The sequence below is a fragment of the Melanostigma gelatinosum genome, assembly GCF_949748355.1.
Source record: "Melanostigma gelatinosum genome assembly, chromosome: 7".
NCBI lineage: Eukaryota > Metazoa > Chordata > Actinopteri > Perciformes > Zoarcidae > Melanostigma > Melanostigma gelatinosum.
Window position 1 is genome coordinate 14198224 of NC_136640.1, and position 18773 is coordinate 14216996.

At 42.9% G+C, this 18773-nt stretch overlaps 1 protein-coding gene across 1 annotated transcript in view; it reads right to left on the bottom strand.

Moving 5' to 3' along the window:
• Positions 1-18773, bottom strand: part of schip1 (schwannomin interacting protein 1) — a gene marked incomplete at its 5' end in the record, with an annotated part of 182476 nt that overhangs the window by 157339 nt on the left and 6364 nt on the right. Inside the window, 2 exons of the mRNA XM_079272228.1 lie at positions 17420-17561; positions 18508-18594. Coding sequence (XP_079128354.1) covers positions 17420-17561; positions 18508-18594 — 229 coding nt within the window. The remainder of the gene's footprint in view (positions 1-17419; positions 17562-18507; positions 18595-18773) is intronic.

Consider the following 18773-nt stretch of genomic DNA (forward strand, 5'->3'; position numbering starts at 1 on the left):
GTTTGTTTGTATGTGTATAGTGCATGCATGCTTTGTAACGGAAGTCTTTCTTGTAAAAGCAAAGTGGATATATAAGTGTGTTTGTGTGTGAGCATGACTTGCACCAGCAGAAAGTGCAGCAACTCTGTTGTCTTCCCTGCACTTCCTCTTTGTCTCTCTGTGAATCAATGGCCTCCGACCCAGCTCTGTCAAAATCTGACCATGAGAAAATGAAACCAAAGAGGAATTGAATGGACAGTAGTGTTCAGCCAGACAAAAGGTTACACAAAAGGTGCAAGAACGTCTGATCCACCCACCCTGACCTCAGCAAGAGCCGGACAGAGTAACACAAACAGACAAAGACCAGAGTCAATAAGACAGAATGGCTGATAGTTGGAAACACCAAAGCCAATCTACCCACACTAATCCCTCTTGGATTAAAACACAAGAGACTCTAAGAAGGCTGTTTGTACTGTTTATGCCACAGTCTATATAATAAATTAGATAAGATATTTCACTTAATATCATATTATTCACAGTGTGCTCGTGCTTGCAGTTCCTCAGTAGAGGTGGATGGTGTCTCCAACGAGCTTCGATAGTCCTTATTTCATTTGAATAAAGGTTTAGTTGGTTTTTTGGGGGAATTCAACTAACCAAGAGTGGAGCCATACTTAATGCAATAGACATCCGGTGACTGAGCTAGATAAGATCATCTAACCACTAACTGTTTGTTGTTATATATTATGAGGGTGCAGGGAAAAGATATAACTGCCCGGAAGCAAACTCTTACTTAAAGTAACAGACACTGTGGAGTGGAACACTATATATTATATAACACTTTCATTGGTTTTGAATTAATGTCACTAAAATGGCTCTGCACTTTGTTGTATGTCTGATTTTTGTTAATTCAGAATATAGTATTATGTTGTTCTGACATAAACCAAATCAGGAGTACAGAAAGAAATATGCACAATGTCATTGATCATTATTTCTGACAAGAAGCAAACACTCTTCTTTACCCACTTTCCTTTCCCCGTTTTGTTTATCTTTGGCTGACATCTTGTGATCTGTGGAGACCCAGAGATATGGGAACAGAGACTGAGAGACAGTAAGCAGTGGGAGAATAGAGGAAAATGATCATTGGCATGGACATAATGGCACAACTGGGTTTCTGAAGGGATTTCTGAGGGCTGGATCCCTGTTGGACCTATAGGTTTGTTGATGAGATAGCAACAAGCATGCCTCAGTGTCAAACATGTCCCAAAACATACTTCCCGTGTTTTGGGCGCCTCAATGTCAGAGAGATCACAGGTGTTCCAGGCTTGTAGATTCTTTTATAGGAGTTGTGTGTGAATGCGTGTGAGTGTGTTCTTCGTGACTAGCTGCAAGGCTTGAGGCTATCCAGCAAGAAATCCTCTAGCTTAGAGGGTGTTCCTTCCATATACACAGGGCAGCATGCATTAAAGATGAGAGCTGCTCACACCAAATACCAGCAGAGAGCCTCCTTACACTTGTGGACACTCGTGTGGAAACATGCAAAATAAATAAATAAATAAAACACAAATGCTGACGTGCACAACCTTTTGGCTCATCTTGAGGTGTAAAGAGCCAACATGCAACAACTCTCAGAGAGTGAGTGAGAGAGAGAGAGAGAGAGAGAGAAATAAACTTAATATAGAAAGCAAACAAGCTGTTCACAGCTTCCTCATCTATAATGCAGAAGAGAAAGACCCAGTGTGTCAGCAGCAGAATATACTGATGTCATCTCCACACCTGTGTGAAAGTCTGCAGTGTGCATCCATGCATGTATTTTGTGCAATCCTCTGAGTATACAAGTCAGACTTCTTGTGTGAGTTTCTCATGTTTATACAGGATGCATGGGAGAATCAGTGCCTCAGTCCATCCTCCTCACACACAGACACACAATGGCAGCAGGGCTTCAGAGACAGAATAGAGAATCTGATGTAATGTAGCTTCAAACACGTAGAGGGATCAAAAAGGAACATCACACACTGTCACAAAAAAAAACACACACACAAACACTTTTTCCGACTCTCATTCTGCAAGACGGATAACTGAGGGAAACAGCTGTGGGAGAGAATGACAGAAGGTAAAGAGACAACAAAGGTGAGGGGAAAGCTCATAGAAATTGAAAAAAATCGGTATTTCTTATGCTACAAGTGATGCTGTGGGAAAATAAAACTGACAACCACTGCAAAAGGAAGACTATCCTACATGTATGGACAAGAAATACAGAGCAAACTATTTGTCCAAACAAAAGATTATTATTGAGGATGTAGTTTTGTCTGGGCCAGAATGGCATTAGCTGTTCCCAGTTTCTACCGTTCTCACCAGAATAGGCTGCTGTGCCAGGCGACTGTGTGCTGAGAGATCCCTCTGGGAGATAAGGAGCTAAATATAACCATTACAGAGCCTCTACGCATGCTACTACAGCCACCAGCCCCGCTGTCACTGATACAGCCAAGCTCCTTCCAACAGGCAGCTGAATTATCGTAATCTCGCTCAAGTGCGTTTCGCTACACGCAGACGCTGAGATTTAAAAAAATGACAGACGTGTGTTTTCATATTCTGAACTTCCATCATGCTGTATGTCGTCCATTGATGTAGATGGTGGCGTCAAAGGGAATAGTTTAACATGTTGGGAAATAACATTATTTGCTTTATTGTTGAGAGTTAGACGATAAGTTTGATAACACTCAGTAAATATGATGCTCCTGCCAGCAGGCTTAACTTAGCATGTACGAATACCAATGTGTAAAAAGACTTTGGTTTTTGTACGGATTAAACAAACAAGATGTGGCGTGACAATTAGTTAGCTTTTAGAGGTGATGTTACACAGATTTTGGCAGCATCTGACAGAACCAGGCTTGCTGATTCCCCGTTTCCAGTCTTTGTGCTAGGCTAAGCTAACTAGCTAGCTGCAGGCGGGAGCCTCACTTTTACCGTATGGACTTCAGAGACTTGAGGTGTTGATGTTCTCATCTAACTCTCAGCAAGGAAGTGAATACACATATTGCCCGTAATGTTAAACTGTTCCTTTACTGATCGACTTTAAGATGCAATGAAACAAGTTCTGCAGCAACGTTAATTAGTTCACATGATGCATCAGTCTCATTTTATGAAGTGAGACATTGTGAGGCATCTGCTTTGGTGTATGTGAAGTTGTGCTCTTTGTGTCAGAGACAAACTGCCGATGACAGAGGTGATGAAGGTGTGACATTGTTGTTTTAACAGACCACACACACACTTTGTCATGTTAATGAGAAGGTAATTAGCACTTTTGTTGGTGCAAAAATTTCAAGACGTGAAATCACAGATCTGCTCCTTGTTCTTCTTGAGCTCTAGCTGATGTAGGCTACATATAGCGTCTGTGTAAAGGTGTATGCTCCGTACACAAGTATTCTGACCCTGTCCAGCAGTGCCACTGTGAAATGTGCACAAGGCACCAGAAATGCTTGAATAAGGTCTCGTACTTTGTTTGGAGTGTAGTGAAAGAAAGAATAAAGTAGGAAAGAGAGAGAGAAACAATGGAGGGTATGAAAAACAGAATATGATATCGAGTAGGAAAATGGATGTCTACACATAAAACTCACATTTGCAATATTTAGAAAATCTCTTTGTCAAGACCAAAGTTATCGTTTCTTAAAAAAAAAAAACTTAAATTCTTAAGGTATGAATCTACTAGGCTAGTCATTTTGTGAGTGCAGATGTCACTTTTGTCAAACAACAATATCTCCTTTTGCACAAAAAGTTTTTTTACATACCGGTATACTTTTATGTCGAACAAGGAACCAGAAAAAGAGAATTAGACTAAAAGAAAATGGATATTTATATGCCTCACATGCAAAGAAAATAATTGGCTTGTCTGCCACCCCAAAATACTTAACAGTCAACACACAGTGTGAGAGAAAGAGGACGAGATGTACAAATATACAGAGATCGTAAGATGGGAGGTAAATAAAACTGAGCACATAAGCCAATGCATTAATTCTTCCTCCGTCGATATTTTAAATGGTATTCCTACACTTGTGTGCAGCCTGAGATGGTTTACGATCGCACAAATTAAAAGGAGTAAAATTTATGAGGAGACATTGTTAGCTTCTAGAAATTAACGAACTTGTCTTCAATGTGGAGTAAATAAAACTCCAGCAAAAGAAAAATTGTATCCCCAAAATGCCATCTGGGGTTAGTAATTAGCTGCTATGCTGTAACGGTGCTACCCTACAGTATTTAATAAGGGCATCATTCCCTCATTGTCGCCTCATTAAAAAAGGACCCATGAGACCATACATAAGAGAAAACTAAATTATATTATGAGTCATTTTTCTTCCTGAAAGCTGCAATTACAGTTTTAAAGATTCAAACCCCCCATTCTTCACCGAAGCTTTTCATCTCCTCATCCTCCTGCCAACTTAGTCTCTCACGACTCTGAGCCAACTTCTCATTGAATACATACAATTGATGCACCGTGTACATTTTTTGTGCTTAAACTACAAAAGAAGTGGTAAGCCTGTGTTAGACTCTCTGTTTCTCTCTCTGTGTGTCCTGCATACCTATAACTACACACCCCTGCTTGCTTTGTAATATAGCTTTGCACAGGATCTCAAAGTTCCAGAGCGTGAGAAAAGTGAGCACTCAGGGTGAGAATGATGAGACGAGGTGCAGTGAGAGTGTTACTGGAGCAGCTAAAACACATGTCGTTTTAAAATAACACACAATATACCACTGTACCTTTGCTGAATAACTACTAAACAGCAAAAGAGCAAATGCAAAGAAAATGATTTTTTAAATATTTCTGCCTGCCTTTGTAAGAAACGTGCATGTATGTGATTATAGATGTTGTTTTTTAAAGACAGCTGCAGTGCAAATATATGTACAATAAATAAGGCAAACTTTGGATTCATGAACATTAAAAACCTAATGCAGCTGCAAAGGTATTTGGCTCAAATGCCATTTGAAACCATTCATCTTAAAGTCATGTTAAAATATTACAGTGTTTATAGTCTAGTGATACATGTTCAGTATAACTGGCTTCTTATTGGAAAATAAAAGAAAGTTAAGTAAAAACAAAGTTAAAAGTCCACCCAAAAAGCCCTCTGAAGCACCTTTAATCCTCCAAAACTATGCCCACACCCATTTCTTTGGTCTGCATTCTCCCAATGTTCCTCTTCTCACCGTCTTGGTATTTTGGCTTCAGCACCAATTCTGCCCTTCCATTCCCTGTTCACTCTGTGGCAGGGGCGGACTGGGGGAAAAAAGTGGCCCGGGAGTTTACTGTCAGACCGGCCCACTCAATGCATCGCACGTATCGATGTCAGTGGCCTACTTGGAAAAATACCCATATACTTAACATTATTTTCGATGATTACAAAGAAATTACATCATATATGTTTTTTTTTATAACATTTGGATCCACCAATTTGCCTGGATGGACACATTGAATAAAATAATACTCCAAGGTAGTAGTTTGCTCGATGAATATGCTGAACTTTGGGCTAGTATCAGATGGTTATACGTATAACTACAGAGCCTTAAGGAATGAATGTCAGCAGAGAAAGACCACACAATAAAGAAACTGGAATCAGAGGGTAGAATTAGTTTGAACTATATTGAAATGAACAGAACATACGATGGGGTGTGAACATCAGTGGTATCAGTAGTGTTGCATGCTGGGTGTGTGATTGTGTGTGTGTGTGTGTGTGTAGGGGTGTTGAAGGTGCATAACAAAACAATAAGTTAAGTAACAGAACCTAAACTAACTCTGCCAGCCCAGGTGCATTATAGTCACATAGTAATAAAAAACAATATCAGTATACTCATGTGTTATTATTACTTCACTACACGAGTAGTTTTTGCAGCAGCTCACTCTTTTCTGCAACACCGTCTATGATTTTCTCACTGTCCAGCATCTGCAAAACATCTGTCTGAGTAGCCATCAACATAAAAGCCTCCAGGTGCTGTTGAGAGCTGGTTAACTTAAACATTATTTGACATAAATTATTAGAAATGATAAGATTGCCCTCTTTACAACTACCACCATGGATAGCTTGCTCATCGATTGTAAGCAAGTAACTACGGCTAACATGTTAAATTAGATAATCTCGATGATGCGAACAGCGCCAGCTTGCTTATTTGACCAGATCATAACGGTCTCAATTTTGGACATTTATCATTTATCTAGCTAACGTTAGCTAGGCTAGCTTGTAGCCGAACACTACCTCATCTGTGAAAAGCAAGCTAACATTGGCCAAGTCAATGCCACAACTTACCATCATAACACTGTCACCAGTCGGTGGTTTCCCAAATAAGTCAGAGATTTTTAAATATTTTGATGCACCTTCCTCCAGATATCTCTTCTTTTTCTCCCTGAGCTTTTCAGCTCCACCTTTAAAGGATTTACGTTTTGGTACCGGTGCCATGCTGCTAGCTCGCACTCAAAACGGCTTGTCTCTGAGCGAGTGACGCAAGCTGCAGATACATGAATCCGTGACGGGACGCTACGTCAATAACTGACAACGCATGGACAAATCAACGTAATTAACACAAGGACAGCCACAAAGTCATAAGAACCAGTCACATATATTCATATGACAACAAAGCACATCAATCCAGCAGACCTGCAGCGGATCCACGCATTCCACCACACAAGAGCACGAGCCATCAAATATTATTCATAAAAACGTTACTGCAGATGTAAAAAAACAAACGCAGTTTGTCACTTACCAAATTCTTTGTTGACAAAGAATTTAATCCCAGTACATCGTTTCAGTTCCAGTAAGAAGTCCTTCTCGATTCATGGACGCCGTGACAGTCGAGCCGCCCCTGTATTTCGCCGGTCTACAGCGGCCATTCGCACCTGCGCCGGCCCCGCCCCGACCGTCGCCCGGCACGAGCGCACGGCGCAGACCGCGGTTATGGAGAAAAGTTTTTAAAAGCACCGTAATGTCCAGCCGTGCTATGGCGTCTCAGATCGCGAGGAGTAGTATAATGTCAGTTTATACTGTTGATACAGTTTTCACTGATTATTGACTTTCGGTATTAGAGTCAATTGAACGTGTTCTGTGAAGCATATAATATAGTCGGGGCCGGCGATGTCAGAAACCGGCCCAAACCCCGTCGGCCTACCGGGGATTCCCCCGGTATCCCCGATGGCCAGTCCGCCCCTGCTCTGTGGCAGGAAATAGCATCTTCTGAAAGACTTAACGAGGAGGAACATTTGGAGCTGATGCATGATATCATTCTCTAAAGTAAATGTTTTACTGTAAACAGTATCGTAAACCTCCCTCAAACACACACACACACACACACACACACCATTACGTTCACAGAGATAGAACAGTAACTCATGGGTAGTCATTAACCATTCACAGTGGCTATAGAACCAGAGTGTTTCCCGCTTGCCATTACTGATCGGGCCTTTTGAAATTGCTTCATGAACACGATCATGTTGCGTTCACATTCCAAGATTAGGATAATCTATTCAAGACAACGAGTGAGAATCACCACACCCAATCATTTGAAATGTGAGGGATCCCAGCCAACATTATTACCTCACAAGTTGTCAGGATAAGGTGATACTGTTTTCTCACTTCGTCTATTTTCTGCTGCTTATCCGGGCCACGGTGGGAGCAGGCTGAGCAAAGTATATCAGATGCCCCTCTCCCTACTTCCTCCAGCTCACCCTGAGGGATGCCAGAGTGTCCCCAAACCAGATGGGACATATATTTCCTCTAGCATACTCTGGGTTTGCCCCATGTCCCCTCCCTGTCCGAGGCATCCTGATCAGATACCTGAACCACTTCAACTGGCTCTTTTAAATGCAAAGGAGCATCAGTTCCACTCTGAGTTATGTCCAAATATCTGAGCTCTTCACGCTGCCCCAAAGGATCAGCCCAGACACCCTGCGAGGGGAACTCATTTTGGTTGCTTTTATCCACAATCTCATGCTTTCAGTAACTGAGCCAAGCTCTCTACTGATAGGTGAGGGTTGGCATGCTAATTCACTGGTACAATCCCCAAATGCAGGTGCTGCACTGGTCTGCTTGTCAATCTCACAGCCCATTATTACCCTGGTAATCCACCATCAGATTTAGAAGTGCTGACACTCATCCCAGATGGATTAGCAAATAACAGACGAGGCAAAAATAATTTCAATGCATAATTTGTTATTTTAACACACAACTTTTTTACTGAATTGCACAACATACAGTATCTAATTTGTTTCAGAAAATGAAATGTAAAAGTAGTTATCAAAAAAATATGACACCTGTTTTTAGGAAGGAGCTGCTAAGGCGTATAGGAGAGGGGAGTAAAGAAAGGCAGATAGAAGAGGAGAGGAGAGAGATGAGGAGAGTTTATTTTATCTCAAAATGAGGAAAATGAACAAATGCAAGAGGTAAGGCTTGGGGGAAGACTTAGGTCAGACTAAAAAAAAAGACATATAAGGATCCTGCTGCCTGTTCAGCTCAGACCAGAAAGCGGCAGCGTACATCTTCCCTCTTAATTTCCCAAAGCATTTCCACCATTTGTAATGTGTAAACAAACAAAATAAACAAGCAAACACATGAAGGTGAAATGCTGCTGGGTCTGCTTGAAGCTTGCACAGGTATTTAACAATGCAGTTTTGAAAAACAGTAACATAGAGCATGGATTATAGGATTATAAATGGATAAACAAGAATTGAAGTTCTAATTCAAACTCACCGACATGGCCATGAGGTAATGTGAGATAAGCCACAGCTTTAAAGCAGACATTGATTTATATGGAAAACACTTGGCACACATACATCTTGTGCTTTGGACCAACTGGTGCTGAGCTGAGGTGACATAACTCAGAGCGGAGACTGACAGTTCTCACCTGTTCGGCTGATTTTTCAGGTTAGAGAGCTACAGGATGGCATTTGAATAAGTATGAGGACATTCTGTGCAAGTTCACTGTTACCATGGTGATGGTAGAAGATGATGAGGACACATTGGACCAATATTCAAACTGCCAGAGGGGCAACTAGACAGGTGCTCTGTACGTGGCACACACACGCTGTCCACACGCATACTGTAAGAAATTTGAGCAAAAAATGGTGTGTTTAGTAGATATAATAAAAGTGTTTAATAATTCATAATTAAGAATTCATAATTAGTCATAATCATAAGTGTATTGGGAATGCATAATTAAGATAAACATAAAGGGTTGTAGGATTAGTAGCTAATAAGACATGAAGCTTCTGCCAAGTTGCAGAAGTTTAGCTTTTATACTGAAGGATTATCATAGAAGGGAGTAAGTCATAACTGACAGGATTTTAATGTGTTAGCAGCTCAGGGAGAGAGAGATGTGGAGATAGGCGTTTACTGAAGTGCATAGAGAAGTTAGCCAATAGAAATTGAGATAGACGGAAGGGGAGGAGTCACAAACGAATATGTGGGCGGGATATAGAAAAGTGTTTTCTCTTCCTGTTAGGTTAGGATCCAGAACAGACGTGTTTACTGTGATCGGGAAGAGTTTTTCCAAAGTGGGGCGAATAGTGTATTATTTCATGAGATTAATGTACACCATTGTATAACTGTAATTGCAACAGCAGGATTAAAATCCTTCTTGACGGTAAACCAGTTTCGGTAACGTTTTTAGCGCCGTGTGACTGTAAAGCTATCAGTCCACGTGTGCTGGCCTGCTCCACTTTCATCGTGAGGAGATTTTTCCCTCCACAATACACATGCCTGTACAGTACTTTCATAGTTGATGTAATATGTGTATCTGCAAATACACGTGTTCTCACAGTGACTTCAAATATGAAATAATCGATGATAGACAAAGACTTCAAATCAGAAGGATCTTGGCAGGGAAGATTCCCCAACACACTAAAGCACACTCACATCCAACAACACTTTTTAGGTAACACACTAACATGTGCACTAGACCGCACTATAGAGGAGGACCTGGCATTGGGCCCATAGCACCTTTTACTCCTTTATTGTGTTATGTTCTATTCTTTGTGATGCAGTGAAGTACTCCGACTCTTCATGTGCATCAAACCAGAGGACAACACCTCCTCCAACAACCCTGACTCGTAGATCAAAAAGACATGAGAAAGGGCAGACAGAGATCAAATGTGCCTTTGAGAAATCCACCCAAAGGACATCCAGAGCCTCCACTGGCATACTTAACACACGTATCCAATATTACAACACACATGCATGCACATTCAACTTGACCGAGTGGTTGAAGGTTAGCTTTGCAGAAGCAGTAATCTCACTAGGTCAGTTTTGAACAGGAGACTGGAAAACATCAAATGAAAATCAACTGAGCCCTGCAGCTGCAAGCTTGAAGAAAAAGGCAAACCCCTGTCACACTATTTAACCTACGGTAACTATTGTGGAAAGACTGTGCAACTGCATTGATTAATTCCAATATTTCTTCAGAAATAATTCCGGTGGGTAATTTGCGACAATGGGCACAGAACACCCACAATGTCTCTCTAAGAATAAAGCCAAAAGACGAACTAACAGCCCATTCAGCAGCTCCTTGCAAAGAGGAGAGAGACACGAGGCTCGTTACAGCAGGGAATCCAGCAGCTGCCACAACAGCACACTGACCACTGAAATACTCCGTTGAATGCTTATTTAGTATAATCTCTTTAAAGACCTTAGGTGTGCCTCAGACACAGACAAACAGAGAGAGAAACAGATGGAAACACAGGCCGACATACACGTGGAAGACAGACAGGTAGCTACACAGAGGGAATGTAAGGACAATGTCTGTGTAAGCACAACCACCAGCACATTGCCAAAAATGATGTCTCCTTAAATGGCCAGAGAACATTTCATTCATCGAAATCCTCCTGCTTAAACTGTTACTGCGCTGTTAGCGCAGTGATGAGAAGCTTGGCTCTCCGTTAGGGCACCTACTAATGAGACAATCAGCAGCTCGCTGTCACAGCCTGGACTTTATGATACCAGGGAGGTGCCTCTAGTTTAACAGCCATTGACCGGCTCATCACTCCTTTCTACTTAGCCTCCTTATGGTCCATGGAAAGAGGAGTAATCTGTGGATGGTCGTAACTGAAGTTGAATAACGGAAGAGAGAATATTAATATATAAAGAGGACGGACAAACTTAAAATGAGCTCTGTAGCTGGCAATCCCCCAAGTACAAGTGTAGAAGCGAAAGTGTGTTTTGTAGAATCGTCTTATGAGCTTTCTTCCTCTGCGTGTGGCGAGCAAGGTGTTAGTGATTAAATCAGAAGTAGAAGAAGAAGAGAATACCTTATGGACCTGCACACCATGGTAATACATGTAACTTACAGCCTGGACTTCATTTTCTCCTTCCCTTTGTGGCTTTCCCCACCCTCCTTTTACATCATGCACACACTTTTGATTACAATGCAGCTACCCTCTCCTCCTCGAGGATTGCTACTGACTTATGTCACCCTCATCATCAAGTGTACTGCACTGTACACACAGCAGGGATATCGTCAGAAGGAGGATTATAATAGCTCTGATCGGATTAATTGACAGTAATGGTAGACGGCAGGAGTGAGGGAGATGGAGAGAAGGGGCAGTTAGAGTTAGAGAGCGGGGTCAACTATTCCAGAGGTTTCATCTGAGCAGGTCAGAGAGGAGATCAACCCTTAACTTCCTGCTGCTGCCCTCCTCCGCTCTTTACGCTACTCCTCTCTCTCCTCCAGGGATCTCATTATGGAAGACTCACTGGCCATGAGGACTGAGCCTATGCGCATGAGATGGGCTAAAGAGGGGGACGAGTCCTGTGCGGAAGGGAGTAAGTGGGGGTGGGTTGGGTGAGAAATCAAGAGACTGAAAAGAGATGGAGGAGGAAAGGCTCCGGAGAGAAAAACTAGATACTGCAGAATGGGGGGGGGGAGAGAGTAGTGGGCGTAACTGGTCGGGGAAAGTGTGTGTGCAGAGAGAAGTGTGCTGTAATAGAACAGTAGAGCATATTGCCTCAGGTACCAGATTGTTATTACTGCTGCAGATGGCTTGGAGACACTTCACTGTGTGTGTGTGTGTGTGTGTGTGTGAGTCACATCCATGTCTGTGAGCATATGTGAGCATGCTATATGCTTGTTTAGTTTAAGTAATGTCAGTTAAGTGGCATGTTCTCTCGATAAATAAGCAATTAGAAGCTCAGAGGGAGGCTGCAGTGAGCTACGGCATCCAATCAAATCCCCATACACCATCTGTCAACTATTGCTCTCATTGTACAGCCTGCTGTAAATATCAAATCAAGTGATTCAGGATCCTGTGCTTGCAAAAAACAACAGTAAATCCCATAAACTGTGAAGACTAAATTGAGCTCAAATGCTCGCTCCCTTTTCACTCCATATTCTTTCCATCTTCCCCTCAGACCCCTGACCAAGATCTATCTCGCCCTCTACTCTTTTCCACCTGTCAGCTCTTCTCCATTTGTGTAACAGCTTTTATTGATTTCTTTATGAAGGGGTCATAAGATGCTCTTTATGTGCCACTGAGGACTGTCGGTGTGCTTATATTTGTGCACAGTTGATGTGAGCATGTAAGTGTGTGTTTCTTTGCAGGCCCACAGATGTAATGGTCGACACTAATCTAATCTGGTGCAGTTTGGACACAGACAGCGATGGAGAAGAAATTAGACACTTTGACAGACATGCCTGCGCCTGCGCATACACTCCATCTCGCACCCACACAGCAAATGGAGGCTCATGGAGACTCTAATGCAGTTATTATCCTCATAGTCACTCAAGAATCCACTACATCTTCTCTATATTCTCTCACCTCCTCTTTTCAGCTTTTATGGCCATCCATCTCTTTTCCCTCTCTACCAGATAGACATGATAAATCTCAAAGATATCTTCCCAATGGGCTTTCACAAAATCAATGGCTATTTTGCAGCACACTTTCTAGGTATCATATTATGTGTATGCTGGGGTACGTACACAACGTCTATGTTGATTCTCACATGCTGATAATTCTCAAATAAAGAGGTGTTATCAAAAAGTTCCAATAGCTCGGGGGACAGACAGCATGAACGATTAAAAGATGTAAATAATACTGAAGCTGTTAATGACTCACAATGTGGATTTGCGCAGCACTAGTTCCTTCAGTGAAATAGTCTGTAGTCATACTCACAAACATGCAGAGAAATACATTACTTTGCAGTTGTTTTGCTCACTCGGCTACTGCAAATAACATTTCCTGCACATTTTTCACATTAACGGCATGGCAGAAGAGAAAGAGCTTCTGTCCTTGAAGCCACTGGAAGGCTTTTGAGGTGAAACATCTGTGTAGGAAGCATTGGGTTTAGAAATCTTAATGGGCAACTACACCCTGAAATTCAGCTAAAACCCTCCATCACAGTTTATCTCAAGAAAATGCAACACAGGGTCAACGTGTGGGTATCTGTGTTGCAGCGCAGCCATCGGCATTGTAGACGCTCTCCCACTGTGTGTTTGTCTGTGGGGGAGTGTTAGTACATAGCCGCAGTCAAGCTGTTCATCACGGTTAACGTGACTGTTTGTGAGCTCTAAAAATCTTGTTAAGCGGAATATACAGTAGCACAGTTATTGGCGGGCCCATGCGTTTTGTTTACTGCCACTGAAGAGGAATATAAATCTCGTTCCTGTATGAGGATATCTGTCCACCGTGAGATACATGGGGACACATGCAGCCAGCGTTACAACGGTTATACATGGCGCAGGGTCATTGTACAACATAAACCACAGCGTCTTGCCTTTTGCATCACAGACACGTACAAGCAAATTGTGAGGAGAACTGGAATTCCAGCCTTTCAGTTGCATGCCTCCGCCAACTAGTCAAGTCCAAATTATAATCACTTGATCATTTTATCCGATAAGACGTTCGGGTGTAATTAGCTATGGCACAGACATTTTTCGTAAGGTTGTAAGGTTCCATCCAGGTGTTCCTGAGATATGTTCATGAGAACATACAAAAACAATCTTCAGCGTGGAATTTCTCTTTAATACACAAATAAAAAACTGTTGACAATTTGCAAAGTCCTGCCCCTCTTAGTCACTGTTAGTATTCATATTCTAAGTGTGTAAATGTATCCATTACAGAGTAGTATATACATTATATTTGCCATTATATAACACTGACACAACATGGAATTGTTAAGTTTGCATTAACAGCAAACAGCAGCAAACTAAGACAGGAGCACATTCGAAAACATCCTCTTCCCAAAATATGATAAAATATACTATAACAACAAGGACAATTTGGCTTATTTCTAATATAAGCTTGTGCAGCTGAGTTAAGTCCATGTCTGTGTGTGTACTTGAGTTTAAATGTTGCTCTTCCCCAACAAATACAAATGCAAGAGTTACTGTCTCTCAAGGAGCCGGCTGAGCCTGAGCCTGCTTTGACAGTAAATAAGCTGATAGGCAAATATCATGGCTGTTAAATGAGTTAAGCCCGATCGATGTCAACTCCAGGGCAGGCAGAGGTATATAAATTCATTTCACATGAGACACCAACTGACACCAATAAAACAAGTAATCTGTTAGCATCTGTCTGCTGAATCGGGGGGTCTGGTGTGTGTGTGTGTGTGTGTGTGTGTGTGTGTGTGTGTGTGCTTGGGAACATGGATGTGTGTATGTGCATCAAGAGGCAGTGGGAGGGAAGGCGAGAGATGACAAGGAATGAGGACGGGAAAAAGGGATTACGCGGGGTAGATGTGGAGGCATGGATGAAGCCGTCACTACGCTTTGTGAGATTGTTGGCGGTGAGAGATGAGAGAATGATCTCCCACGCAGGCAGCAGGAATGCTTACACTCACACTTTCCCTCTGCCTGGGCCCCAGAAAAGGAGGAGAGAAAAGTGCAAACATGTCACACAGATAGGAAGAGATCAATGTCAACCAACACTGTTAGCAAAGTATTCAAAACTGCAGCCGATCAGTTATGAGGTATCTTTTTCAAATTCAGCAAGATAAGTGGACATGCAGAATGTTAAGTTTCGCCCGGAGGTAAGTTAGAAACATGGCAATGAGTACTGCCCTTACCGATTGGCCTTCGACATGTTAAACTTCATTTCTAATGCAAAGTGGTCTAAAATCTTCTCATCGAACTTTTGTCAGGAAAGCCAATTCACACATTTCCCAAATATATCAACTATTCCTTTAATTTAGAACTTTAGCGTCACATATCACACAATTACCTTTCTGAGGGGATTTTATGCCATTCAATGCTCAAATATAGTTCATATTGTTGTTCTATGTTTTGCAACAACCCAACACACAGCAGCCCGCAGGTCGGCCAGCAGTGATGCTCAGAACAGTCCGATCTATTGATTCATTGTCAACGGGCCATGCATTGACCAGAGCAGGAGTTGTAGGTCCTGGCCCCTCTGTGTATTAATAATTCATTTGGGTCTAGGGTTACGGCTGGCTTGAACCCACCATTGCTGGACAACTGCAATATATGTTTGATACATGTAGGAAGACATCAGAGTCACCTTGACATTGATATAATCAGAGCTGAATTCTGCAAGGTGTTATGAGAGACAGAGTGTGGTTTGAGGATGTTCTTCTATATTTGAGTAGATGAGGGAGGAAAAACAAACACACACACACACACAAGCCTATGTGTGTGGTGTTCAATATGAGTTACATGAAATATGCATGAAGTATGTTTGAACGCCCTCCCACCCCCACCCCCCCACCCCCCTACAGGTCAGGACCAAGGTCCTCACATAAGCTCACATGAGCTCACATGGGTGCACACACACACACACACACCACACACACACACAATGTGGCACCCTGGCCTTACACTGATGAATGTCTGTCCTTCAGAGAGCACAACAGCCACAGGAGAGTGATACAGTGTGAATGAGAACAGAGTGCGGGAAAGAGAAAAGGTAGATAATAATAATCTGTCTGTTGAGACGCTGTCTCAGAACTATAATTGACAGCATACACCCGTTCTCCAAGCGAGTTGGAGAACTAAGGTGAACTTCATGTAGCATAAAAACGCTCGAAAAAAACTCGCTAGAGCCAGTTTTTGGTTTGAGCATTCTGGGCTACTGTAGAAACATGGCGGTGCAACATGGGAGCCTCTGTTAAGAGAACCTGCTCCCTGTGTAAATACAAACGGCTCATTCTAAGGTAACACAAACACAGAAGTTCTTTGTTTCAGGTGATTATACGCTTACAGAAAACAGAGTTTTAGTCGAATATTATATTCCATTTATGGCATTAAATCCCCTTTAATCCAACACACTGCTGCTTTAAGGTGGGGGTTGGAGAGGAGTATAGAAGCCACACTATACCTACCTACAAGTAACTACTGCGTTGAAGTGATTGGATGTGTGGCAGATATATCATTTTACATGTCCAATAAAGATTATGTTGGAAAAAAAGGACGTTAATAGGGTAGAGATGGAGGAGAGGAGGAGGGGTTCTTTGTCATCTTGGCTTTTAAGTTACTGTATCTTTCTAATTCGGAAGACATTTGCTGCTGTGCTAATGAACAACAAACTCTTTCAAGCAGAACAAACAAGCTGAAAACAAAGCACACACACACACACACACACGTGCACACACAGTCTCTCACCAGGACACCAGCCCATCTGTTTGCTTTGGGAATCTTGCTTTCCTCTGGCGCTGTTTAAAAAGAGAGTGGGAGAAAGTGCATCCCACACACACACTAGTGAGTATGCAGACATGACATCATAGTTTTCTGTGCCGAGTCTCTGCAAAGAGCGTGGGCAGGAGTGCGCGGGTAGCTTGTGTGAATACTACACAGACGGAGAAACCAGCAGAACAGACTGTGCGTGTTTGTGTCTGCGTGTCCTCGTCTGTCACTTAGAACTTGAGGCGATCTGAAGGCATCTTTTTCGCATCTCCGCATTCATCTCCTTATCTCTGCCTCTGCCTTTCCCCCTTGACTCTGTTTCTGTCTCTCCCCTTCTCTTCTCACTGTTTATCTGCTGCTCATGCTGTCGTTTTTTTCCTCTCTGGCATTTGTTTGGCTGCCATGGCCTGTGAGCACTGTTTAAGTCCCCCCTATGCTCCCTCCAGAGAAGGAAGGGGGGGGGGGGGGGGGGGGACAAGGGCAGAGGCACTTCATTAATCAATCAACCAGCTTTGAAAATCTACCAAATTAACGGCTAATTAGAGATCCGGGCATAGTGCCAGCTGGCATCCAATCCACCTCCACCAATACGACCCCTGCGGTCCCCCAGATGACACGAGAGGTAAACACTCCTCCCTTGCTCCCTCCTTTGCGCTCTCCTTTATTGGTCTATCCATCCATGCATCCACTCACCCATTCATTTTCCGTTCTCTGCAGAAACAACAGATCACAGCTGATAACTCAGACCAGCTCAGATCGCGTAAAGATGTCTAGATCTCTCGCCACCTGTCTCATTCCCATGTTGCACCATGTCTGTCGGATTTTCTTCACGCGGCCTTACCGGAGACATATTGGTGGTCATCACGGGGTCCCGCAGGCTCTCAGAAGGCACCGTCTCGCCCTGACGGTGGTTGCCACGGTTCTTGCCTTGTCCCTGCCAGCTCCCTGTGTGGGAGGTGCTGGCACGCCAGGCCCGCTGGATGCTGGTGACATACACGGACAAAATATGTACATCAGCGACAAATACATCTCATAACGTAATTACGGCGGCCATGTGGGAGGAGTCATTTTGGGCGGGCAGGGTTTTCAGAAGTCATGTTCATTTTCTGCATACGACAATGTTGGGTGGCTGTTGGAGCATTTCCCAAGATTGGATGGGGGGGAATGCTGTCACTGTGCACCATATCCCATTTCTCTCTCAACTTCTCAACTTCTCGTTTTTTTCTCCGTGTAGGTCTTACACATCTCACACACTTTTCTGACCTCTCCCCGCCGTTTTCACCCCCCACAGATCGCTCTCTCTGTCTCTCTCTCTCTCTTTCCACTTTCTTTTATCCCTGCAGTCACCCCAACACCCGGGTCCAGGATGAAGTGTAGGATCAATTACCCGATGGAGAAACACATTCACCTCCAGTGGAGCAGAGAGACAGCTGAGCCGAATGGAACAAATTGAATTAAGCCATAACTCCTAGCTCCAAAACCAATACCTTTGCCCTCTTCTTTTTCAATCCCTATTTTCTCCACTTTTATCCTCCCTTTGCTCCGTCCACCTGTCTGTGTTTCCGGTTCCTCTGCCCTCTGTGTTAGTTTTTCTTGAGAGTTTTTTGCTATCCGCCTCACCTTTCTACACCCAAATCATGTTGATTCTACACAGAAACGTTCTCTTCTCTATCCTCGCCTTTCAAGGAAGTCAAAGCCTGAGGCGTGAGCAGTCCTTCCCTGTTAAACCTATAAAATCGTGTGCCCGTGTTTAAATAGAATGGCGCTAGGTGGCAGTCTACGAGGGTTCAGTGCACTCTGCCCCTCCCACACAGTGAAAACAATTCACTTTTGAGGTCATCGGTAACATGGGTGACACTCAAGGTGAAATTGACTCAAAATGCAGAAAAACAAATACAGATAGAGAGACGAGTCACAGGTGATACTCACACGATAGCTTTTATTTCCAGCTGCTGTTGCTGCTCACGACGACGGGGGCTATTGTCATCTGCTTCCTCACTCTTACGAGGGTGGCTTCTACGATAATAAGAGGGATGAACAGAAATATGACGACAGCAACAGCAAACGCTGTTTACATCTCACATTAAAAGCCCCAAAAAATGTAAGAGTTTATATTTCACATGACATTGGAAGTTACAGCCTAATAAGCACTTCTTTTGGTGGAGTAAGAGGATGTCATGGTAGAGTTTATGTTC